Genomic DNA, 22,355 nt, shown 5'->3' on the forward strand with positions numbered 1-22,355 from the left:
GTATCTGTTATAGGACTATTGTCATATCTTTATTGTAGTATTTTTATTACTATGTTAAATAGACATTAAAACTGTTTTCACAATAAAGACCTAGTTCATTGACCCCAGTCATGGACCTCCCATGATCAGAAGGACCCATTTCCTGATGTACAGAACAGTGCAAGCAGTGAGGCCATCTTGTTCATTAACTCATTCAGCTACATCCCATGCCACCAAAGGAATCATGTGGTCAAGCTAAAAGGACAAGCAAACAATTCTGGATTTTTTTAAACAACTGCTCTGAGAAAAAGAATAGGTTCTGTTATAGATATTTGTAAGTTTACCTTTTTTATTTTAAATCCTAACATATAAGTAAATACTACAGAACTCACCCAACTACACTTCTGATCAAACAATATCACCACTTATTGTTATGATTTTTACATAGAGGGTCCATTTAAAGCTCAATTTCACAATTTATTTTCTAGATATTTCATCTGAAAATGAAGACTGTAATTCTTCTTGGGCTGCTGGGAGCCACAATGTCAGCCCCAGTAAGTGATTCCACGGTACATCCAAAATCATTGTGTGAAACCTGTAACAAATCCTTCTTTGACCATTTCTGTTTCTCATTTTTTAGATTATCCCACAGCGCCTGATGTCTGCAAGCAACAGCAATGAGGTTAGTTGAAATACTTATAAGCAGCGCTCCATTTTGTTTTCGTTTTTGTTTTTTAAGGAAACTCAGTGGAAAAGAGATTAAAACCTTCGTTCTCCAGCTTGCTTTTTCTCAAATAGACAAATCTTTAAAAAGGAGGGGAGAGAAAAATAAAAAATTATATATATATATATATATATTTTTTTTTTTTTTAAAAAGGGCGGGGGGGAGAGGCAGGCACCTGGGTGGCACAGTCAGTAAAGCTTCTTACTCTTGATTTTGGCTCAGGTCACAATTTCAGGGTCTTGAGATTCTCTCCCTGGGCTCAGCACTCAGCAGGGAGGTTGCCTGGGATTCTCTCTCCCTCTCCCTATCCCCCTACTATGCTTGCTCTCTCTCTCTCTCTTTCTCTAAAATAAATAAGTATTTTTAAAGCCGTAATTAATTTCTCCTAATTCCTATCCAGTAGCTCTTATATCGAATGCATTTCCAACATTCATGTTTATTTGGTATACCATTTTTTTTTTTTCTACAATATTATTTGCTCCCCATCTGAGTATAAAATCTTTAAAATCAGAGACAGTATCTCATATATCTTTTTATTCTAATAGCGCCCAATATGGGTGTATATAGGTGTTTAAGAGCATAAAAATGACTGACTAAACCACAGGAATGGGCTAAAGTTGCACAATCTTAGACCCAGTGGAGGAGAGGTCGTTAAATCCCAATCTCTAATCACTGTAATTTAGTACAGGCTTAGTGAGAAAACACCCCTAGCAAGAAACTGATCAGTCGGCCCTGGCTTGTTCTACGTTCGTAGTAAGCCTTGATCTCAATAGTTTCATCATGTGTATTCATCTTGTTTTCATATTATCTTTCCTTTTCTAGTTACTTCTGAGTCTTAATAATGCTCAACTTCAACCACTACAGCTTCAGGTACCTTGATAATTATTTTAAGAATGCTTTTCGACTGTTTATTTCTTACAGTACTTTGTAGAGAACAAAATGTTCACTGATTTCATTTCTGAAGTCTCAATTTTTAAGATTATGAATTTGTCCCACATATTCTAACGACCATGTGTTTGAAGACAAAAGTAAAAGCTGTAATCTGACATTTATTGAAAACTTGGTAAGTGCCGGGCACAAATTCTCACAACTGTGAGATAGTTAAATTGACTATTTACACACAGTCATACTCAACTATGAAAAATAAAGACTTAAAACCAGTCTGGCAACTGTAGAAACCATACTTTTTATCCATCTCTGTCCCAAATTTTTTTATGAGCACTGGAAAGTTGACATTGTTCAGGCTACTTGCACAGCTCATAATGTGCTAAGATGCCGTCCTTTTTTTTATAATGCAGTGATGATATTATAGAAATTGTCTCCTTTTTCCTTTTTTCTTGCTCAGAAATTATTTAAAATTCTTTGCAAAATGAAAGAGAAATACTTCCTTTCTTTCTTTTGTGTCCTTCCAGGGCCTGTTTAATTCGTGGATCCCTCCTTTCTCTGGGATTCTGCAACAGCAGCAGCAAGCTCAAGTTCCAGGGCTCTCTCAGTTCTCCTTATCAGCTCTTAACCGGTTTGCTGGACGGTTCCCAAATCAAATGCCTTTCCCAGGATGGGTCAATTTTGCCCAAGGAACCCAGGTGGGACAGCTGGACCCTTCACAGCCTCAAACACCACCGCAGAGCCATCAGGGCCCTAATCATGTAAGTCGGGCCTCTCCCATACTGTTCTGAGGAGATAGAACACACGTTGAATGTGAAAATGAGTAGGAATCATCTTTAAATTAAGACAGGAGTTACTGAGAAAGACATTTTTCTCATTATTTGCTCTACCATCACTGGAAGTACTTCCTTTTCTGATTTCTAACATGAAAAAAAATACCATTTAAATCAGCTATTCTATCACAGCCACAAATCAAGAGTGTTAAAAACATATCTGAGAAAAGATAATTAGGGAAATTTCCTCTTTAAAGAAGAAACAATTTGCATTAAGGATATACATATAACATGACCTTTTGTTGTCACAGAAGTCTTTAATACAAATTGTAAATGTATATGACTGGGTCTAAGAAAAACAGCTCTGGAATTTTACATTAAGAAGTCAAGTACAACTGGGGTGTCTGGGTGGTTCAGCTGTAAGCATCCAATTCTTGATTTCAGCTCAGGCCATGATCTCAGAGTCGTGAGATTGAGCCCCATGTGGAGCTCCGTGCTGGGCATGGAGCCAACTTACGATTCTCTCTCCCCCTCTTTCTCTGCTCCTCCCCGCTATGTGCACTAGCTCTCTCTCCCTCTAAAAAAGAAAAAAAAAGATTTAAGTATAACTTTTTTATGCCTCTTTTGGCAGGTTTTGCCCTATATGCTCTCCTTCAAAATGCCTCAAGAGCAAGCTCAGGTAAATGAGTGGAATACCACCACTCCTACAGACAGATGGCTAACTGTACTCTCTATCTAATGCTTTCTTTTGTATTTGTAGCTCTGACTCCTAGAGCAGGGCTATGAAAACTAATGTAATTATCACTGTTTAGTACCACTATTGCTGGGCTGTCATCAGTTTGATCATGTCAGGCTCACTTAATAATGCTAAGGAGAGTCCCCAGAACCCCTGAGTTTCCAGGGCATTACTCTATTGGGAATAAAGGAGCTCAATAAACCCTAAGTCCTGGTCCCTCTGAACGGTGTTTGTACTGGCATTTGGAAACTCAAGAGAAATACCATGGGCTGACTTTGCTCAACCCTAAATTTTGTTTCAGAGAGAGATGCATTAAACTGATAAAATATGATATGATGTAGAGATAAGAAACACTTGCCACATTATTTGGCACTCGGAGCATTCTGTTCAAAATATTACCAGGTTCTTGTATATTTTCAATTATTTCTATATTACAACCAAATGGGGGGATTTCCATTAAATAAGAAACCTTAAAAAATGAATGCCAATTAGTATACTCATTAGAGTAATGTGGAAAACTCTTTCCAGATTAGTTTCACCTAATTCACTTTACAATAGACTAGGTTCAAAGAAATATGGACATGGATAAATTATTCACCAGCAGAGTACTGACCATTTCATAAAAAGTTACACCACTTGACTCTCCTGTAATCATAATTATGTAATTTTTGTCCCACACTCATTATAAAATAAAACTTACTTCTAGACATTACCTCATTCTATGCCAGAGCATTTAGAGAATTAGATACACGGTAAATGGGATTACGTCATTTTAAGGATCAGGGAACTAAGTCTTAATGAGATTAAATCCCCAACCCTAATCAAAGTAAGTAGCTGAGTTGGAATATAATTCTTCATCCTTCCTCAACCACTAAACCAGTGGTTCTCCACTCTAGCTTTGCATCAGAAGCTCTGCTGGTAATTTTGAAAATTACAAATGCCTAGACCCTACCCACACCTAATGAATCAAAACATGATGAGTAGATCCCACATACAATTATCTACTAAAATGCTCAAGAGGTGATTTTAATTCTTAGCCAGAAATAAGAACCACTGCATAAAATGTACTTCTCAAACTATAGCTGTTTTTTTTTAACTCTTGTGTTTAATACAGTCTCTTACTTAATTAGGCAAGGACACAAAACATACTAATCTCTATATATGTACTAAGATCCCCATTTTCTATAAACATGTATGCATGTATAGACACACACAGACATAAATGGAAGTCAGTACATGATAATGTGGATGGTAAAGTTGCAAGTGATTTATTTCTTCCTTGTCTATTTCTGGATTTTCCAAATATTCTAAAAAGTCTTATGGATTATCTTAATAAAGTGGCACTTATTAAAGGCAACACATTCTTGAGAATTCATTCTTTATCATAGCACTTCTAACATTCTTGTAGAATAATGATTCTCAAAATATATAGGGAAATGTTCAGCAAGTCAGCCATGACTTCTTAGATATTCACAAAGTAAACTGTACATTAAGTTTGTATATAAAGAATATATATATAACAGCTTATACAAACACACACACAGAGTTTGTACACAAAGTCCATGGTGCCCTTTCTTAGAAATTTTTTTTTAAAGATTTTGTTTATTTATTTGACAGAGAGAGATTACATGTAGGCAGAGAGGCAGGCAGAGAGAGAGAGGAGGAAGCAGGCTCCCTGCTGAGCAGAGAGCCCGATGTGGGACTCGATCCCAGAACTCTGGGATCATGACCTGAGCTGAAGGCAGCGGCTTAACCCACTGAGCCACCCAGGCACCCCTAAAATTTAAGCCTATTATTTTGCTACTTCTTTCATGCGTTTGGCCAAGCAACCTTGAAACAAAGTCCAATGTCATATACAATATGAGTTATTTCTAAAGTCTGAGAAGGCTGTTTCATGCATTATTTTGATCATAAAATTATTAGATATATAAAAATTATTAGATATAAATATATAATATAAAATTATTAGATATATAAAATTATTAGATATAAACTTTTAAAAGGCCTCTGCTGATGTCAAGGAAGCTCTTACATACCTTTCTTTTATAAGCAGATGCTGCAGTATTATCCAGTCTACATGCTCCTACCCTGGGAACAATCTCAACAAACAGCCACACAGTCACCTCCACAAATGGGACAGCAGCAATTTGAGGAGCAGGTACTGCTGTTTGATTTTAGTCTGACTAGTTCCATCTGAGACTAGAGAGACAGTAAATTTTCAAAGGAGAGACTATTTGAGTGTATTTACTGCAAAAGTTCAACAGCCTGAACTGGTGATCACAAAAAGATACAGTGTGTTATCCTAACATTTCACTAACTTTGAAATGTTCAAAGGCTGGATTTTAAAAGAATGAATTCGGTGAGTGGACTTCAACAAAATCGGAGGCCAAAAGATGAATCATCTTGGTAAAATTTTTTTCTAACTTTCAAAAAGCTACCAGGATCCTTCTTGTCACATTTACATGTGGTTATTGCAAGAAAAAAAAAAAATAGCTTCCATGATGGAAGGCACTTATGATCACTAGATACAATTAGATAACATTACTATTGAGTTTTGTGGACCTACAGCACATTTTTAGAATTCTAATGTAATTTCAAGTGGCCCATACATAACTAGATTTCTTTTAGGTATAATGGGGGGGAAATTAACAGTTTATCACCACTCTAAAACCAAATTAGAGAAAACTGAAAATTGTGCTTTAAGTGACTGGTAGTAGTAATTCTAATTAAGTCGTGTTAGAAATTTAACCTCAAAGCCGTATGGTATTAAAAAGATGCTTGGTAAATTAACAATAATCTTTACCACCTAGAATATATGAACTTTCAAAAAAGCATTTAATGTAATATAAATATATATATAATTTTAAATAATCGTTTATTACAAAATTATGACAAAATCATCACAGCAAATCTGACACATTTTCCAAAAATCTGACAGATGCCATTCTATACTCAATTTGGATATATTCCAGTACAAGCAGAACCTGTAAGTATTGCATACGTTTCATTTAAAAAAAAAAAAAAAAACTAATGTTTGAAATGATTTGCTTCATAACATATTAAATCTATGAGCACCCTTCAGCCAAAAATCCATTAGGAACAAACCCATAGTTGAACAAAATTAGATTTACCTACTCATTTCAGCAAGGGAAGAGCCATATGGGGACCTGTGGGTGTCTTAATAGGAAGGTGACTGATTGTTCAAAGGGTCTGGGCTTCTGTCAGGCGATTTTGCAGAGAATTCTAGGAGTAATGATTCACTCTGAATCGGGTGTTCTCGAGAAGTGATGGGCAAGTCTGTGATTAGTAATTAGTTCCTTCCTAGAGGATAAAAGCAAAGAAGAGCAAGGCAAAGGCTCTGATTGTTAAAGAAGGAAGAGTTACTCAAATTATCCAGGATATGAGGATGTCTGGCATTATTGTGGCTTGCGTGGCAACCTTGCTTTAGACAAGATTACACAGCCGTCTTGTTTTTGTTGCATTTCATCGTGTTCAGACATGACCTTGCTTGATGCCAGTGTTCTGTAGGATTGTTCATGTTCAACAGAACACCAGGGCCTAGCAGAGAATATCCAGTAAGCTCCTAACAACACAAGCAGACTTGTGTGTCCTGTGTCCGAGGCCACTTTTCTCTTTCTCAAATCTAAATGATTATTTTTGGTTTTAAGTAACTAAAATTGAACAAGTTGTAAAGGATGCAACTGCCTTGCATGCAAAACTACATATTTTAAAGAGGAAAAATTTAGACTTTTTTCAACTTTATAACATTACAGGTTATGCCAGGAGGACAGCAGCAACTAGCCTTAGACCCCCTCCAAGGCACAGCTCCTGACACTGCTGTGATGGTAAGATCCTCTTATGATCCTGTGCTAGCCACCAGGAGTCAGCAACTGGCAGCCTAAGGTTCCTGTACTATTGTTCATTTTAATGGACTTCACTGTTATTTTTCATAAAGAATCATTCTTCCTTCCACCTGTAATCTTTGACCAGTCAAGGTCCAATTTACTCAGTCCATCATAGATTTACTACTCTATGTCAGATACACTCCTAGGGACACTCATTTAAAATCAGGTATTAAGAAACATCCAAATTTGCCGGTATATATTTATAATCATTCTATGATAGATTATAATCTAAAAAACTAATAAAGTCGTTTACTTCCTAAATAAATTCTTTGCCTTACATCTCAATCCTGTGGCCTTATATTCTTCCCAATTTTGATCTTGTATTTGAATCTGTAACCACTTTGTGTTCTTTCTAATTCTATATAGCCAGCAGAAGGAGTGATACCATATTTACAAAAAGAAGGGAGAGACTTTAAACATGCCAGTGGAGGAATTTTCATTCCTGCAACTTCACAAAAACCCAGTACTACAAATTCTTTTGCTCCTACAGTCGACCCAACTATTACCCCAGAGCTGATGGAAAAGAAGGTAGAGAATCAAAGATTTATTTTATGTAAAAAATGGTTACCTAATGGAAAATATAAAGTTCATGTTTAATTTATAAGATTAAGTCATAGAAATGATGTGAGAGTTAATGATATAGTAAAACACATTGTCTTTACCTTAAACAGGGAGGCCAATAATTTAATTTTGATTCAGTAAGCACTTCTTATGAATATCCTTTTCTCGCTAGGCCAAGACCGATTCCTTAAAGGAACCGTAAGATGTTTCCTAACCATTCAGAGTTTTTGGTAGGTATTTTCCAAAAGGCATGCATTAAGCGCATGATACATGATACATCCTAAATTAAAAGAGGGAAAAATAAAAACCATCAGGGAATTAATGAATAGGTCTTACCAAAATCAGACAAACAAAAAGTACTTATATAGTTCTATAAAGCTAATAATAATTGTGGGACTTTAGCCACTTTTTAAACATAAAAACAAATGTTTGAGAATCATGTCTGCCTATACCATAAATTTGGTATAGACTCTGAAAACACGAGTAGTAAATACACTAGGTCCAAATAAAAGACATTCTACAAACACAGTACAGAGTTAGTTCTTCTAAATCAGCACTTTGCAAGCCAGAAGTTGTAACAATGTCAATACATCTTTATTAGACTGGAATGAAATAAACTCTCAAAGTGATTTTTTAAAATTGCAAAATCATATGGAAATTTAAAATGCCATGACCTTCATATCAAACATAATTAATTAATCAATTACCTGTCATATTGGGCTTGGTTGGCTATGAGGCTTGTGGGTGATTGACAGGTGGGCAGGCTGGGACAGCACAAGAAGTAAAAACTACACACTAAAAAGCAAACAACTGGCCTGAAGGGAAAAGTAAAAGGCAAGGGGTTTGGTTTTGTTTTGCTTTTTTAACTCTCCTTCCTACTGCCTATGATCTTTTCTGATTTCTCCTCTTATGAAAATGAATCCTCAGCACTCTTCAGTTAAGAAACAAAACAACAACAACAACAAAAACTCTATAAAATACAACCACAGTGAATAGTTTAGCCTAGATTTCTTTAGAAAAGTCTCTTTTATAATGTGACATATTGTACAATGCAAGTCAACTCAAGTTATTCAATCAGAAATACTAGGGGATTACGGTATAGCATGACCTTCCTTTTATGTGACAGTGCCAGAAGTAAAGTTCCCTAGTTTCTGTTAAGTATTTTAGAAAATATCTCAGAAATGGTCCACAAAACAGTCTAATGGTATTAAAATGCATTCTTATCTTATTTTTCAGAGAAAAAGCTATGGCGGTGCCCCGGATATCATTTTAGGCTATCTGCTTCCTCAGTGCCAATAGCAGTTCTTTGAAATATACAAAATACTCTTCTCTTGAATTTCTTTTTACTTATCAATAATATTACATTTTTTAAATAAGTCATAGTATATAATATAATCATGTAAGTTCTGTCTTTACAAAATTATGTTTCTTTTCAAATATCCTTTCATTATATAATCTAGAACTATCAACAAGAATAAAGCTAATATCACTGGATCAACTAATCATTGCATTTATTAAGGGTAGCTTTGGAAAATGAGAATAAGGGTACACTGTCATTGAATTTATGAGTGTGGTGATTGTGACTAATGAACTAAAGTACGAACCTTTAACACATCATCTCATTATTACCCCCAGGCTCATTTAGCTAGACTCCTTCTGTTGCCGTTCCTTTCAGAGTCAAAACATTTGGTGGCAGAGATCATGAAGTGCATGCTCCCAGTAAGACACAGCTCCGCGGGGTGCCTGGGTGGCTCAGTGGGTTAAAGCCTCTGCCTTCGGCTCAGGTCATGATCCCAGGGTCCTGGGATCGAGCCCCGCATCAGGCTCTCTGCTCAGCGGGGAGCCTGCTTCCTCCTCTCTCTCTGCCTGCCTCTCTGCCTACTTGTGATCTCTGTCTGTCAAATAAATAAATAAAATCTTTAAAAAAAATTATTAAAAAAAAATAAAAAAGACACAGCTCCGCAGAGAGATGGCTGTCCTCACCAAAAAGATTAGATCCCTACGAACATGTGGGCTGGTTTGAGGAGGCAGCATTCTGTTGAGAATAGGGCACAGATTTCAGATTTCACCATATCTGGCTTTCAATGTGGTTTTGAGCCTTCAGCAAGTGACTTAACCTGAGTCTCGGATGTAAAACAGACATAATAATACCTTTTAGAACTTTTGACAGGACTACATGAAACAACACATATAAGACACCTGGCCATACAAAGTACTCAGAAAATGTTAATTTCGCCCCTTTCACCTGTGACTATGGAAACGTCTTATTTATTGTCTCAGCTTTGGAGCTAAAGCTACAATTCTGAGAAAACAGGAAAACTGACATTTAATATGCTTCATATAACTATGTGAGTGTATGTTGATGTGTGTTAGTGCATGTATACAGAAAGAAAGTTGAATGTATAAATGAGGGAATACATGAATGTGTTAAGTGGTTTCAAACACATTTGGTTAGTATTGTAGGCTTTAAAGTTGATCAAAAGTCCTGGAATCCTACCTTTTCATAATTTAGTAATATTATTCTGAAAACTGCTACTTACCCTGTGGAAGAGCAACCCAATAATCTCATATTCTATTTTCATCTTGTATTTTTCTCCTTTCCCCCTAAATTGGTGAGTTAAATGAGTGTAATTCTGGGTAACTGAATGACCTCTTAATATTGGACATGACATAGAGATTCGTACATCAATTGTCTGATGAAAGCAAGTATTCAACACTGAGGAACATTGTGTCCCCAAATTCCAAGAGTTCACAAGGTCACTGAAAAAAAATTAAATGAGATATTTCATGCTGAGTGTTTAGAAAGCATTCTGAAACACAGCACACACTAACTTCTCTTCAAAGAGGAGAAGAAAGGGGATGGTCAGAGACTGAAGAGGAGACATGAGCATGATGGTGAACAGAAGTAGAAGTCGGGGAAAACTGCAAAACTCTTAAGCATCAAACTAAAATCCAATCAAGAGTGTGGCAATATCAGGGGTGACAATAAAAAATACTGTGAGGGACGCCTGGGTGGCTCAGTTGGTTAAGCCTCTGCCTTCAGCTCAGGTCATGATCCCAGGGTCCTGGTATCGAGCCCCGCATCGGGCTCCTTGCTAGGCGGGGAGCCTGCTTCTCTCGCTGCCTCTGCCTGCCACTCTGTCTGCTGTGTGTACTCTCTCTCTCTGACAAATAAATAAAATCTTTAAAAAATATATGCCATGTTTAAAAAAAAATACTGTGAAAAATATGAGGATGACATAAATACAACAGTAATAGGTAAAAGCATAAAATGAAGAAATAGCACATAAAAATAATGCAATGTTAAGTGTTATTACTCTGAGAACAAATATTTTGACAAAAACATTCATATTAAGCTAAGTATGTTGAAATTATTTCTTTATTCTAGACAATATTAACAGGACCGTATTACTCTGGATAGCTTTAACAGATCCAATTTAATGTCTTAACTTAAAAAATAAATTCTCTAATCTCTGACTGTTCAGGATCCAACCTTTTTCAGGAAGATGTTAAGTCATGTTAAGGTATTTGTAAGCAACAACTATGCTTGAAAACCTGAGTACTACAATTGCTATCACTGTAATATTCTACATTTTCAAAGTACTTTATAAAAGAACTTTGAATCTACCATTTTTGTTAGCAAAATTAGAAAGACAAGGAGGTACACTAAATGGAAATATCACCAGAATACAAGCAAAAAACTATGTTTTATTTGTCTTAACCCTAACATTCCAATCTCTCCATCCCAGGCCAGTGGGGGAAAAAAAGTGAAGGAGAAAAAGCTTAACCAATGCACTTTGTACTGATTTGAACAGAATAAATCTACATAGAATAATTTATTTGAAATCAGCCCTATGTAGATTTTATAATCCATAAAGTTTTGTTTTGCTTTAAATGTTTCTTTGGGGGAGGAGACATCACACATCTATTTAATTAAGGAAAATATTTTTACAGTCTTGAGGCCTTTTATATTTTTTACACTTATCATGCCACAAATTCATGCAGAATGAGTTGCAATGCTCCTCAAAACTTTCCCTACAGACTTTTTCCACTGGTTGTCTCCTATGTAAATTTTATTAGAACAGCATTAGTTCAGGACTAAAATATAGAATCCATGCATGACTTCATCTTCATTATATCCATATCCAATCTATCATCATAATCTAACATCACTATAATGCACAGATTTTCAAAGTATGTGGTTTGATGAGTTTTATTCACAGGCGCGTGCGCACGCGCGCGCGCACACACACACACATATGTATACCTTGTAGCCACCATCCCATCAAGTACAGAATATTTCTATCACCCCTAGAAAGTCCGTCTTGCTGTTTTCCAGTCAGTCTCATCTCCTATTGTCATGCCAGGCTACTACTTTAAAAAAAATTTTTTCTGCCAATATACATTAATTTTGCATGTTCTGGAACTTTATACAAATTAAATCATACACTATATATTCTTTTGTATCTGGCACCTGTTATTCAATATAATGCTTTTGTGATTCATCCATTTACTATTTCAGTTGGATATCACATTGCATAGAAGTACCAGTTAGTTTATTCATTCTCTTTTTTTTTTTTTTTTTTAAGATTTTATTTATTTATTTGACAGAGAGAAATCACAAATACACAGAGAGGCAGGCAGAGAGAGAGAGAGAGGGAAGCAGGCTCCCTGCCAAGCAGAGAGCCCGATGCGGGACTCGATCCCAGGACCCTGAGATCATGACCTGAGCTGAAGGCAGCGGCTTAACCCACTGAGCCACCCAGGCGCCCCCTATTCATTCTCTTATAAAAGAACATTTGGGTTTTTCCTAATTACTGAACATTACAAATAAAGCTGCTGTGACTGTTCTTATACAATTCCTTTCATGAATGTTTATTTTCATTTCTCTTGAATAAATACCAAGAAGGAGAGGAAAATCATAGAGTAAGTGTATGTTATAAATAACTGGTAAGCATTTTCCAATATGGGTGTACCATTTTATACTCTGATTAAGCAATGTGTCATAATTCCAGTTTCTCCACCTTCTGGCCAACACTTACAATCATCTTTTTTAAAAAAAAATAATCTTCAGGGCCACCTGGGGGGCTCAGTGAGTTAAGCTTCTGCCTTCAACTCAGGTCCTGATCTCAGGGTCCTGGGATCGAGCCCCACATCGGGCTCTCTGCTTGGTGGGAAGCCTGCTTCCCCCTCTCTCTCCGCCTGCCTCTCTGCCTACTGGTGATCTCTGTCTGTCAAATAAATAAATAAAATCTTAAAAAAAGAAAATCATCTTTGTGAATTGCTCTTTGGTCACACATCATTTCAGAGGTTAATCTTCATGCAGTATGACTTCCATCCCTTCCTCTCAAAAGTTGCTGCATGAACATTGTCATGAATATTATTTTTACTTTAAAAAGTATTTATACAAGACCACTGACTCCTGCATCTATATCTCAAACTAATCTATTAAATAGCAAAGTCTACAGCTAATCTAAAATTGTAAATAGTTCAAAATTGTCTGTCATTTTAACGTTAGCTATTTTAACAAGTATGAAGAAGCATCTCATGGTTTTAACTTGCATTTGCCTCACGACCAATATAGTGTTTCTGTGCTTGCAGACCATTTGTGTATCTTCATTTCCAAAAATTATATTCTTTTGTTGACTTTTTATGATTGAATTTTATGAGTTTTTAATATATTATGGATGAACATATTTTGACAAATAAATGTATTTTGAATACTTCCCATTGTGTAGCTTATCTTTTCATTTCTTAATGGGGTTTTTAAAAAACACATCTTTTAATTTGATTGGTTCAATTTGTCAAGTTTTCAAAGATTAGTGTCTCTTATGTCCTATTAAAGAAATCTGTACCTACTCCAAAGTAATGAATATATGTTCCTATGTTCTCTTACAGAATTTTAAATCCTATAGCTTTTATATTATTTAGGTCTGTAGCTATCATTTTTTGTGTAGAGTATGAATATTGAGCCAAGAATATATATATATATTTTCACACAGAGACCTAGCTGATGTTATACAGAATCATTTTAAAAGACTACCATTTTCGGGGCACCTGGGTGGCTCAGGGGGTTGAGCCTCTGCCTTCGGCCCCAGTCATGATCTCAGAGCCCTGGGATCGAGCCCCACAACAGGCTCTCTGCTCAACAGGGAGCCTGCTTCCCGCTCTCTCGCTGCCTACTTCTCTGACTACTTGTGATGTCTCTCTCTGTGTCAAATAAATAAATAAATAAATAAATCTTAAAAAAAAAAAAAAAAAAAAAAAGACTACCATTTTCTAATTGAGTTGCCTTGGAATCTTTACTGAAATCAATTGGCTTTATCTGTGTCTGTTTTGGACTCTATTACATTTAATGCTTTTTCTGTTTTTGCATCAATACTACATGGTATTGATTACTATAATTTTACACCTTTTGCATTTCCATGTGAATTTTAGAATGATTTTACCAACATCTACCATGCTAAAATTTTAGTGGGATTGTGCTGAATTCCCAAATCAATTAGTACAGACTTGATATCTTGACAATATTGAGTGTTTCAATTCATGAACATTGTATATATTTATTTACTTAGGTCTTTTTAAGTGTATCTCTGAAGTGTACTGTGTCTCTCAATGTGGAGTCTTTGTAATATTTGTTAAATTTATTTCTGAATATTTTATGTTCCTAAATTTCATTTTCCTTTCTCAGTATGTAGAAAGGCAGTTGATTTTTATACATTTCACTTGTATGATATGATTGTACTAAATACATTTTTTAGTTTCTGTAAATACATTGTGAGTTCCATATCTTTTTCTATCAAAAAATTATATATTTTTCTGGAAATAAAAGTAATTTTACTTGTGTCTATATAATTTATATGTTTGCAATTATTCTTCTTACCTTGTTATACTGACTAGGGTATCCACTGTAGTGGTGAGCAGAGAAATAAAAGTGGACATGTTTCCACTGTCCCTTATATTAGGGAGAAAGCAATTATTATTTCACAATTAAGTCTGTTGTGCATTTCCCATAAATTACCTTTATCAGATTGTAGAAATCCTTTTATTTCTCAATTGGTGAGAATTTTTATTATGTTTAGCTGAAACTTTTGTCAAATGATTTACTGAAATAATATTAATTTTCCCTTTGAGTTGGTTATATGGTGAATTACAAAGTTTAATTTTTTAATGTTGAATCAACCTTACATTCCTAAAAAAAAAGAAAGAATTTGTTGTAATGCAATATCTTTTTAAAATATTGCTGGTATCAACACAAAATGAACAAACTGTTTAGAATCTCTAAAAGTAAGAAAGAGAGTTTTATTTAAGAGCTTAAGTTAAGACACCTGCCCAGGAAACATGCTCTTCACAGGGATGGAAGTGCTTCAGAGAATGAACAGTTTTACAAGATAATATGCCTTCTCACATCTTATAAATGCTCAAAAGATTATAGATTAACATATAGGTAGGAATAACTCTTTAATGTCAAGGACTGCATTGATCAGTATCTTAAGGACTAGATGGTTTTCCTTTAGGCTACTCATTTATTAAGTGTATGTTTGTATGTTTGGTGGGCCATAAATCAGGCTTTTGGTTTAAACAAAGTTTATATATAATCATGCTGACTTGAAAAGAGATCTAAAATAGATTCCTGTAAATATCAGGCCTTTAGAGAGCTTTTTCTCTAATCACTGGGTTTAACCCAGTAATATTCTATGAATGATTTTTACTTTTCTGTCCATGAATGCTATTAGTTGGCAATTTTCTTTTCTTATAATATCTTTGGCAGTTTAAATATTGAGTTTTTGCTGGTTTCATAATAAGAGTTTGGAAATTCTGTTCTTCCTGAGTCAGCCTGTATGTTATTGGTATTCTTTCTTCTTTAAATGTTTGATAGAATTCACCAGTAAAGCCATTTGGGCCCAGAGCTTTTTTTAAGTGAAAGTTTTTAATTATATTTTATTAAATACAAGGTTGTCTCAATTTTTTATTTCTTCTTACATTGGCTTTAGATGTAATGTCTATGACTGGGTATAGCTGTGATTCAATAAAACTTCATTGACAAAAGCAAACGTGGGCTATATTTGACCCTCAGGCTATAATTTGCCAACCCCTAACTTAGATCACTGATTGTAAACATTTCTTTTATTCTTATATACATATGTTAAAGATATAAAATTCTAATCATTCCTTTCTTTTTTAATTCATGCATTATCAAGAAATGGTTTTAAGTATCTAAATGTTTGAGTATTTTTAGTATATTTTATTATTAATTTTAAAATTGAAATCAGGAAATATATTCTTTCTATAAATATTTTTATTATATTGTTAGCTGATTCAAATACATTGTTGAAAACAAAAGAAGTGAGAAAAAGACTAAACATAAAAGGAATAGTTAGTAAATAAGCATGGGAAAGTATTTCACATCATTTTGATAATGAATTTGATGTATTTATATATAACTCAGTAGGCACAAATGATACATAATTAAAACAACTAATGCAGTGAAAGTGTATTGCAACTAGCAGTCCATTTTCTCAAAGCAACAGAGAGACTAATACAGTACTTTGCAATATAATTTATAAAATGTACCTTAAGTTTACATTCCTTGATTCAATTTATTTCATACCTGCTTATCTAAGGAAATGATCCTGTTATGCATAGCAATTCACAGAAACTTTATCAAACTACCAGAAAAAAAAAAAAAAAAGAAAACAAAAGAAGTCTCCCCACAAAAGGGAACTGCAAAACATTCATTAGCAGGATATTCAGCAGACATTTATAATGAAGTACATTCACATAACGTTAATTTGAAACTCAACAGAAATTAAGTATGCATAAAAGGCATGCACAACAATGACAGCAAAATAATAGACAAAAGTGTCAGGGTAAGAACATCAAGGTCCTGTTCTTTTATTTTTTTAAAGTTTTCTGTAATATGTTTATCATGTGAAATTTTTAAGGAAAAAAAAATTCTTTGAACATATCCCAAACAATTAAGTTGCCTGTAAACACCCCGTTCCTTCTTTATTACTGACCATGACTGCATCAGCTCTAACCTGGTTTTCCCCTTAGAAACCACCTACCTGGATACTCCAACACTGCTTCAACCATCTCTTGGTGTCTCAGCTGAGAATGACTGTCTTAGCTCCACCTGGAAATCCACCACAGGTACTTGCTGTTGCTGAGATCACCTTGGGTACAGCTGACACTCTTGGTTGCTCAGTAAGGATGTCCTTCTACGTGTGACTTGAAGTTCCATCTTTGTTCCACAGTCCACCTCAAGTGTAAGCGTTGCCTGGCCCACTCTGTCATGCTGCTGGCTGCTCCTCAGAACAGAACATTACACATACCCAGCAGTTGTTCCCTCTACCAGACATTTTATATCATTTTACTCCTTTAAAATTTATTGTTACAGTCACTGCCTCAAACTATGGTCTGTCTTAATGATTATTGTCTGTGCACTTAAAAATAATATATATAATGCAGTTCCTGGGTCCCATGTTCTATAAATGCCAGTAGATCAATTTGGTTGATTGTTTCATTCAAATTTCCTATATTTTGACAATTAAAACAGATGTGAAAATGTCCAGCTGTGATGGCTGATTTGTTTATTCTTCCCTGCTTCTGTCGATTTTTGCTTCACATATTTTGAACCTCTGATTTTAGATGCATAAACATCTGGGACTCATATTTTCTTGAGGGATTGATCTTTTAATTATGTCATGACCCTAACTATCTCCAATACTACATCATATTTTGAACCTTACTTTGTCTAATATTAAATGAAGATATACCAGTTTATTATGCTTAGTGTTTACATGATACATGCTCTACCATCCTTTTACTTTCAGCTATGTCTTTATATTTAAAGTATGTTTCTTATAAACAACACACAGTTAGTTGGCTCTTGCTTTATTATCCAGCCTCAAAGTTTATCCTGTAGTTGGAATATTTAGTCCATTCAAATGTAGTGAATTTGTTGATAATGACTGGGATTAATTCTACTCACTTGTTTTTTGTTTTCTCCTATGGTGTTTCCCCTCTGTTTTTTAAATTAAACCCATATTATTATTTTTCCTTTCTATCTCCTTGATTGGGTTTTTAGCTTAAAAATTTCATATCATTTAGGGTTTTCTTTGAGGATTATATTATACATCCTTAACTCATCATGGGCTATGTAGAATTCATATACTACCTCTTTTCCTGTAACACAATTATAGTACAATTTATATAATACTATTTACATTCTACTGTCTTTTGTGCTAATACTTTCATATATTTTGCGTCCACATATGTCTATTAACTCTTAAAGCATTTAAGTTATATGTCTATTAACTCTTAAAGCATTTTAAAAAGGAAAATGACACACCTATATTTACTTACACAGTAATTTCAGTGCTCTTCCTTACTTCCTTCCTATAGATCTGAATTTTCACCTGGTGTAGTCTCACTTTAGCTTCAACCTTCTTTAAAGTTTATTCAATTTGTGTCTGGTTACTGTGAATTCCTTCGGTTTTTATAACCTAAAAATTCCTTTATAATGGAATACATGTGTATATCATGTTTACATGTCCACATTTTTATAGATTATCTTTTCTGGATGTCGAATTCTAAATTGATATTTTTTTTTTCCTTTTCACATTTTAAACACATTACATTTTTTTTTAAAGATTTTATTTATTTATTTAAGAGAGAGAGATCACAAACAAGAGTGAGGGGTTGGGCGCCTGGGTGGCTCAGTGGGTTAAGCCGCTGCCTTCGGCTCAGGTCATGATCTCAGGGTCCTGGGATCGAGTCCCACATCGAGCTCTCTGCTCAACAGGGAGCCTGCTTCCTCCTCTCTCTCTCTCTCTGCCTGCCTCTCTGCCTACTTGTGATCTCTCTCTCTCTGTCAAATAAATAAATAAATAATCTTAAAAAAAAAAAAAGAGTGAGGGGTAGAGGTAGAAGCAGACTCCCCACTGAGCAGAGAGCATGATGTGGGACTGGATCCCTGGGATCATGACTGAAGCTGAAGGCAGACACTTAACCGACTGAGCCACTCAATGCCTATTACATTATCTTTTAGCTTCCATTGGTTCAGGTGAAAAATCAGCTATCATTTATGATGTTTCCTTAATATGCAATATGTCTTTCTTTCCTTAAGCTGCTTGGAAGATTCTCTTTTTATCTTTGGTATTAGCACCTGACTGCAGCAGACTTAAATGTAGTTACTTTTGTATTAACCCACCTTCCTGTTGCACTGAGTTTCTTGGATCTGCATTGATTTTTGATAAAATTTGGAAATATCTTCTCAGTATTTCTTTGACTATTTTTCTGTTCCATTTTCTCTCTTCTCTCATTCTAGAACTTCAATAACATACATATTAGATTACTTGATACTCTTCCTCAGATCAGTGAGCCTTTGCTAATTTTAGTTTTCTCAGTTGTTCAGTTTGGAAATTTTCTATTGATCACTGGTCCTTTTATCAATTACAGTCAATCTGCTTTTGCTATTAATATCATCCATTGAGTTTTTAAGTTTTTTTTAAATTTTAAGGTCTTGGATTACTATTTGATTTTTTAGCAATTTTCTTTTTTACCTCTCCAGAAATTACTAAACCTTTCAGTCAATATTTTAATCATATTCCCATAAATCTCCAACATGTTCAATTATAGTTATTTTAAAATCCTTACCAGTTTATTTCAACTCCCAACTCATCTGTGGGTCTACTGATTGATTTTACTTTTGAGAATGGGTAACATTTCCTTGTGTAGTGGTTAATCTATGTGTCATTTTAACTAGCCACAGAGCACTAAGATTAAATGTTACTGGGTGTGTCTGTGAAGGTGTTTTTGGAAGAGATTAGCATTTAAATTGGTAGACTCAGTGAAGTAGATTACCTTGCCCAATGTAGGTAGGCAGCATCCAAGTCAGTAAGGGCCTGAATAGAACAAAAGACAGAATGAAGAGGAATTTTCCCCTTTTTTCTGCCTCACTCCTTAAACTGGGACATCTCATTTCATCTTCTGTTTCTTAAACTGGTACTTCTACCATGGGTTCTCCTGGTTCTCAGGCCTTTGGACCGAAACTGAATTACACCACTGCAATCCTGGGTCTCCAGCTTGCACATGATAGATTGTGGGACTTGAGTCAATTTCTCATAATAATTCTCATTAAAGATATATAGATTTAGATACACAGTTGATTCCTGAACAACATGAGGGTTGGGGTGTCAACCCCACCCACAGTAAAAAATTCATATATGATTTTGGCTTCCCAAAAACTTAACTACTAATAGCCTATTGTTGACCAGAAGCCTTACTGATAACCTAAGTAGGGCATATTTTGTATGTTATATGTATTATTTATTGTATTTTTACAATAAACAACAGAAAAAAAATGTTATTAAGAAAACCATATGGAAGAGAAAATACATTTACAGTACTTTGCTATTAAAAAAATTCACATTTAAGTGGACCCATGTTGATTGAGGATCTACTGTAGATACAGAAAAGAGATATATTATACTGGTTCAATTTCTCTGGAAAACTCTGAGTAATATAATTTGGATTTTTTCTGCATACTTAGTAATCTTTTCATTATATGTTGACTTTGTAAATGATATATAATAGAGGCTCTACCTTTTGTTATATTCCCTTGAAGAATGAATTTTGTGCTAATATAGTTAATACAGTGGAGGATCCACACTGGTTTAGTGGAGGCTTTTTTTTCTTTAACATTCATAAATTCATTTCACTTTTATCTTCAGGGCTAGGGCAAAACTAAGTCCTATCAACATGGTATTTACACCTATGGCTTGCCCTTACAGTATTTGAATAGAAAACTTATGGTATTTATCAATCTCCTCTAAGTAATGGAACTTTTAATTCCTAACTCAAGTCCACCACAAAAGGAAGTTGCTGAAATCTCTACTCTGCTCTTCAACTTTCCAGCTATTGTTTTTCCCTGGGATCCTTGATGTCTTGCTTTGCATAGGCATATTTTAGTAGTCAGCCAAGAAATGAGGAAGACTTTATATACCTATTTTGAGGATTCCACTTCAGACATTCCCTTCATTATGGGACTTCCCCACTTTGGCATCCCCAAACTCCCTTCTCTGATGTCTCAGAGACTATCACTTCCTTACTCAGGAAGCCTCCAACCCCACACCCTGCAGATGAAGAGTGTCTATGAGGGAAAAGTGATTTAAATGTATATTCAATCTTTCTTGGAAGAGTCTAATTTCCTTAAGTTTCTACCTGCTTTGGTCACTCACCAATGCCTTCCAACTACTGTTTTTCATATTATATCCAGAATTTATATAATTGTATTAGGAGGAGGTTTAGTTCAATATAAACTTTTCTGTCACAGAAGGTAAAGTTTATATTCTTCAGATTTTCCATCATAAATATCTTTGAATATCTTTATCTTTACTGTCTCTGCCTTCCTGAGGGCCATAATAATCTCTTATGAAGATTAATATATTATCAGTTCCATATTAGTTTCCACCAAAACAGAGTGTTCATTCAAAAAAGGAACCTCTATCATGTTACTCCTTTGCTTAAAACCACGCAACACCTTCCCATTGGTCTCTACTTAAACACCAAACTCTCTTAATTGGCTTAAAGGTTCATATTACTTGGTCCTGCTAATATATCAGTCATAAACACTTTGATCATTATATTCCAGCCAAAATAAACCTCTTTACATTTCATAAAATATGCCATGAGCCCTTGATATCTAAAATTTCACACTCTGTTCCCTCTCCCTGGAATATTACTCTTCCTTTTCTTCATTTGGCTAATATTGTATCACTTAGGTCTTTATTTTTTCTGGTTTACTCTTTCATAAATCATTTATATTAGCCTGGGGTGCCTGTTCTGTAGTTCTACAATATCCATATTCCCTTAATCATTTCATTTATAAATTCTACTTACTTGTATTTTGTCTAACAAGCTGTAAGCTCTAGTAAGCCATGAACAGTGTCTTTGCTACCGAGTACCAGAGTGCCTGTGACTTCCACAGTGCCTGATTGTTGCTACAGCAAAATAAATGCTTAATAAATTAGTAAATTAATGACTATAACTTAGTTTGAACACAACCTAATTTCCTCCATTGATAATTTCATACCTTAAATGGCAAAAGCCAGCAGATGAGCAGCCTTGTTTACTTATTTTCTCAAAAAATTAGACATGAAAATGCCATCAACACATTTTGATTATCATATCAATTTCCATTAAGAATTATGTATATTTGATATATCTTAAAAACAGTTTAACATTTGCCTTCAAGGTTGTCCAGTTATAAAAATTATTTTTGTGGCTGATTCAAAACTTCCCTTGTCCATATCAAAGTTATCTTTTTGAACATACAGTTATACTTTTAAGTATATAAAATTAAAAGACCATCTTTGTTATATGTTGTAGCCTAATATCCAAAGGGGTTGGCATATAACCACTTCTTATATAAAAACAATTTTTAAAATTACAGATTAGGGGCACCTGGGTGGCTCAGTCATTTAAGCATCTGCCTTTGACTCAGGTCATGACCCAGCGTCCTGGGATTGAGTCCCACACTGGGCTCCCCGCTCAGCGGGGATCCTGCTTCTCCTCCACAAGCCACTCTTCCTGAATGTTCACTCTGTCTGATAAATAAACAAAATCTTTAAATAAATAAATACATAATAAATTAATTAATTAAATTACAGATTATATAGCTATTTAAAATCTCTATAGCCACCTTGTAATTCACTAAGTGGATTTTTCCTCTAATTCATTTCTTGTTACTTGTGTTATGGTTAGGAAACAACTCTTCATTCCAGTTC

At 34.7% G+C, this 22,355-nt stretch overlaps 1 protein-coding gene and 1 pseudogene across 2 annotated transcripts; one reads left to right on the forward strand and one right to left on the reverse strand.

Moving 5' to 3' along the window:
* Window positions 1-482: 482 nt before the first annotated feature.
* ODAM (odontogenic, ameloblast associated) lies at window positions 483-7,765 on the forward strand. Of its 2 annotated transcripts, XM_059396669.1 has the most exons (10): window positions 483-533; window positions 620-661; window positions 1,526-1,573; window positions 2,116-2,349; window positions 2,993-3,040; window positions 5,151-5,255; window positions 6,036-6,083; window positions 6,871-6,942; window positions 7,369-7,530; window positions 7,736-7,765. In XM_059396669.1, exons 1-10 carry the CDS (start codon window positions 483-485, stop codon window positions 7,763-7,765), a joined length of 840 nt encoding a protein of 279 aa, XP_059252652.1. The 2 variants fall into 2 exon arrangements, with proteins under 2 accessions (XP_059252652.1, XP_059252659.1); XM_059396676.1 differs by lacking the exon at window positions 6,036-6,083.
* An 8,886-nt stretch (window positions 7,766-16,651) lies between these two features.
* On the reverse strand, window positions 16,652-16,860 carry LOC132002529 (SNRPN upstream reading frame protein-like; annotated as a pseudogene).
* Window positions 16,861-22,355: the final 5,495 nt, after the last annotated feature.

Source organism: Mustela nigripes, chromosome 1, assembly GCF_022355385.1.
Source record: "Mustela nigripes isolate SB6536 chromosome 1, MUSNIG.SB6536, whole genome shotgun sequence".
In the NCBI taxonomy this organism is placed as follows: Eukaryota; Metazoa; Chordata; class Mammalia; order Carnivora; family Mustelidae; genus Mustela; species Mustela nigripes.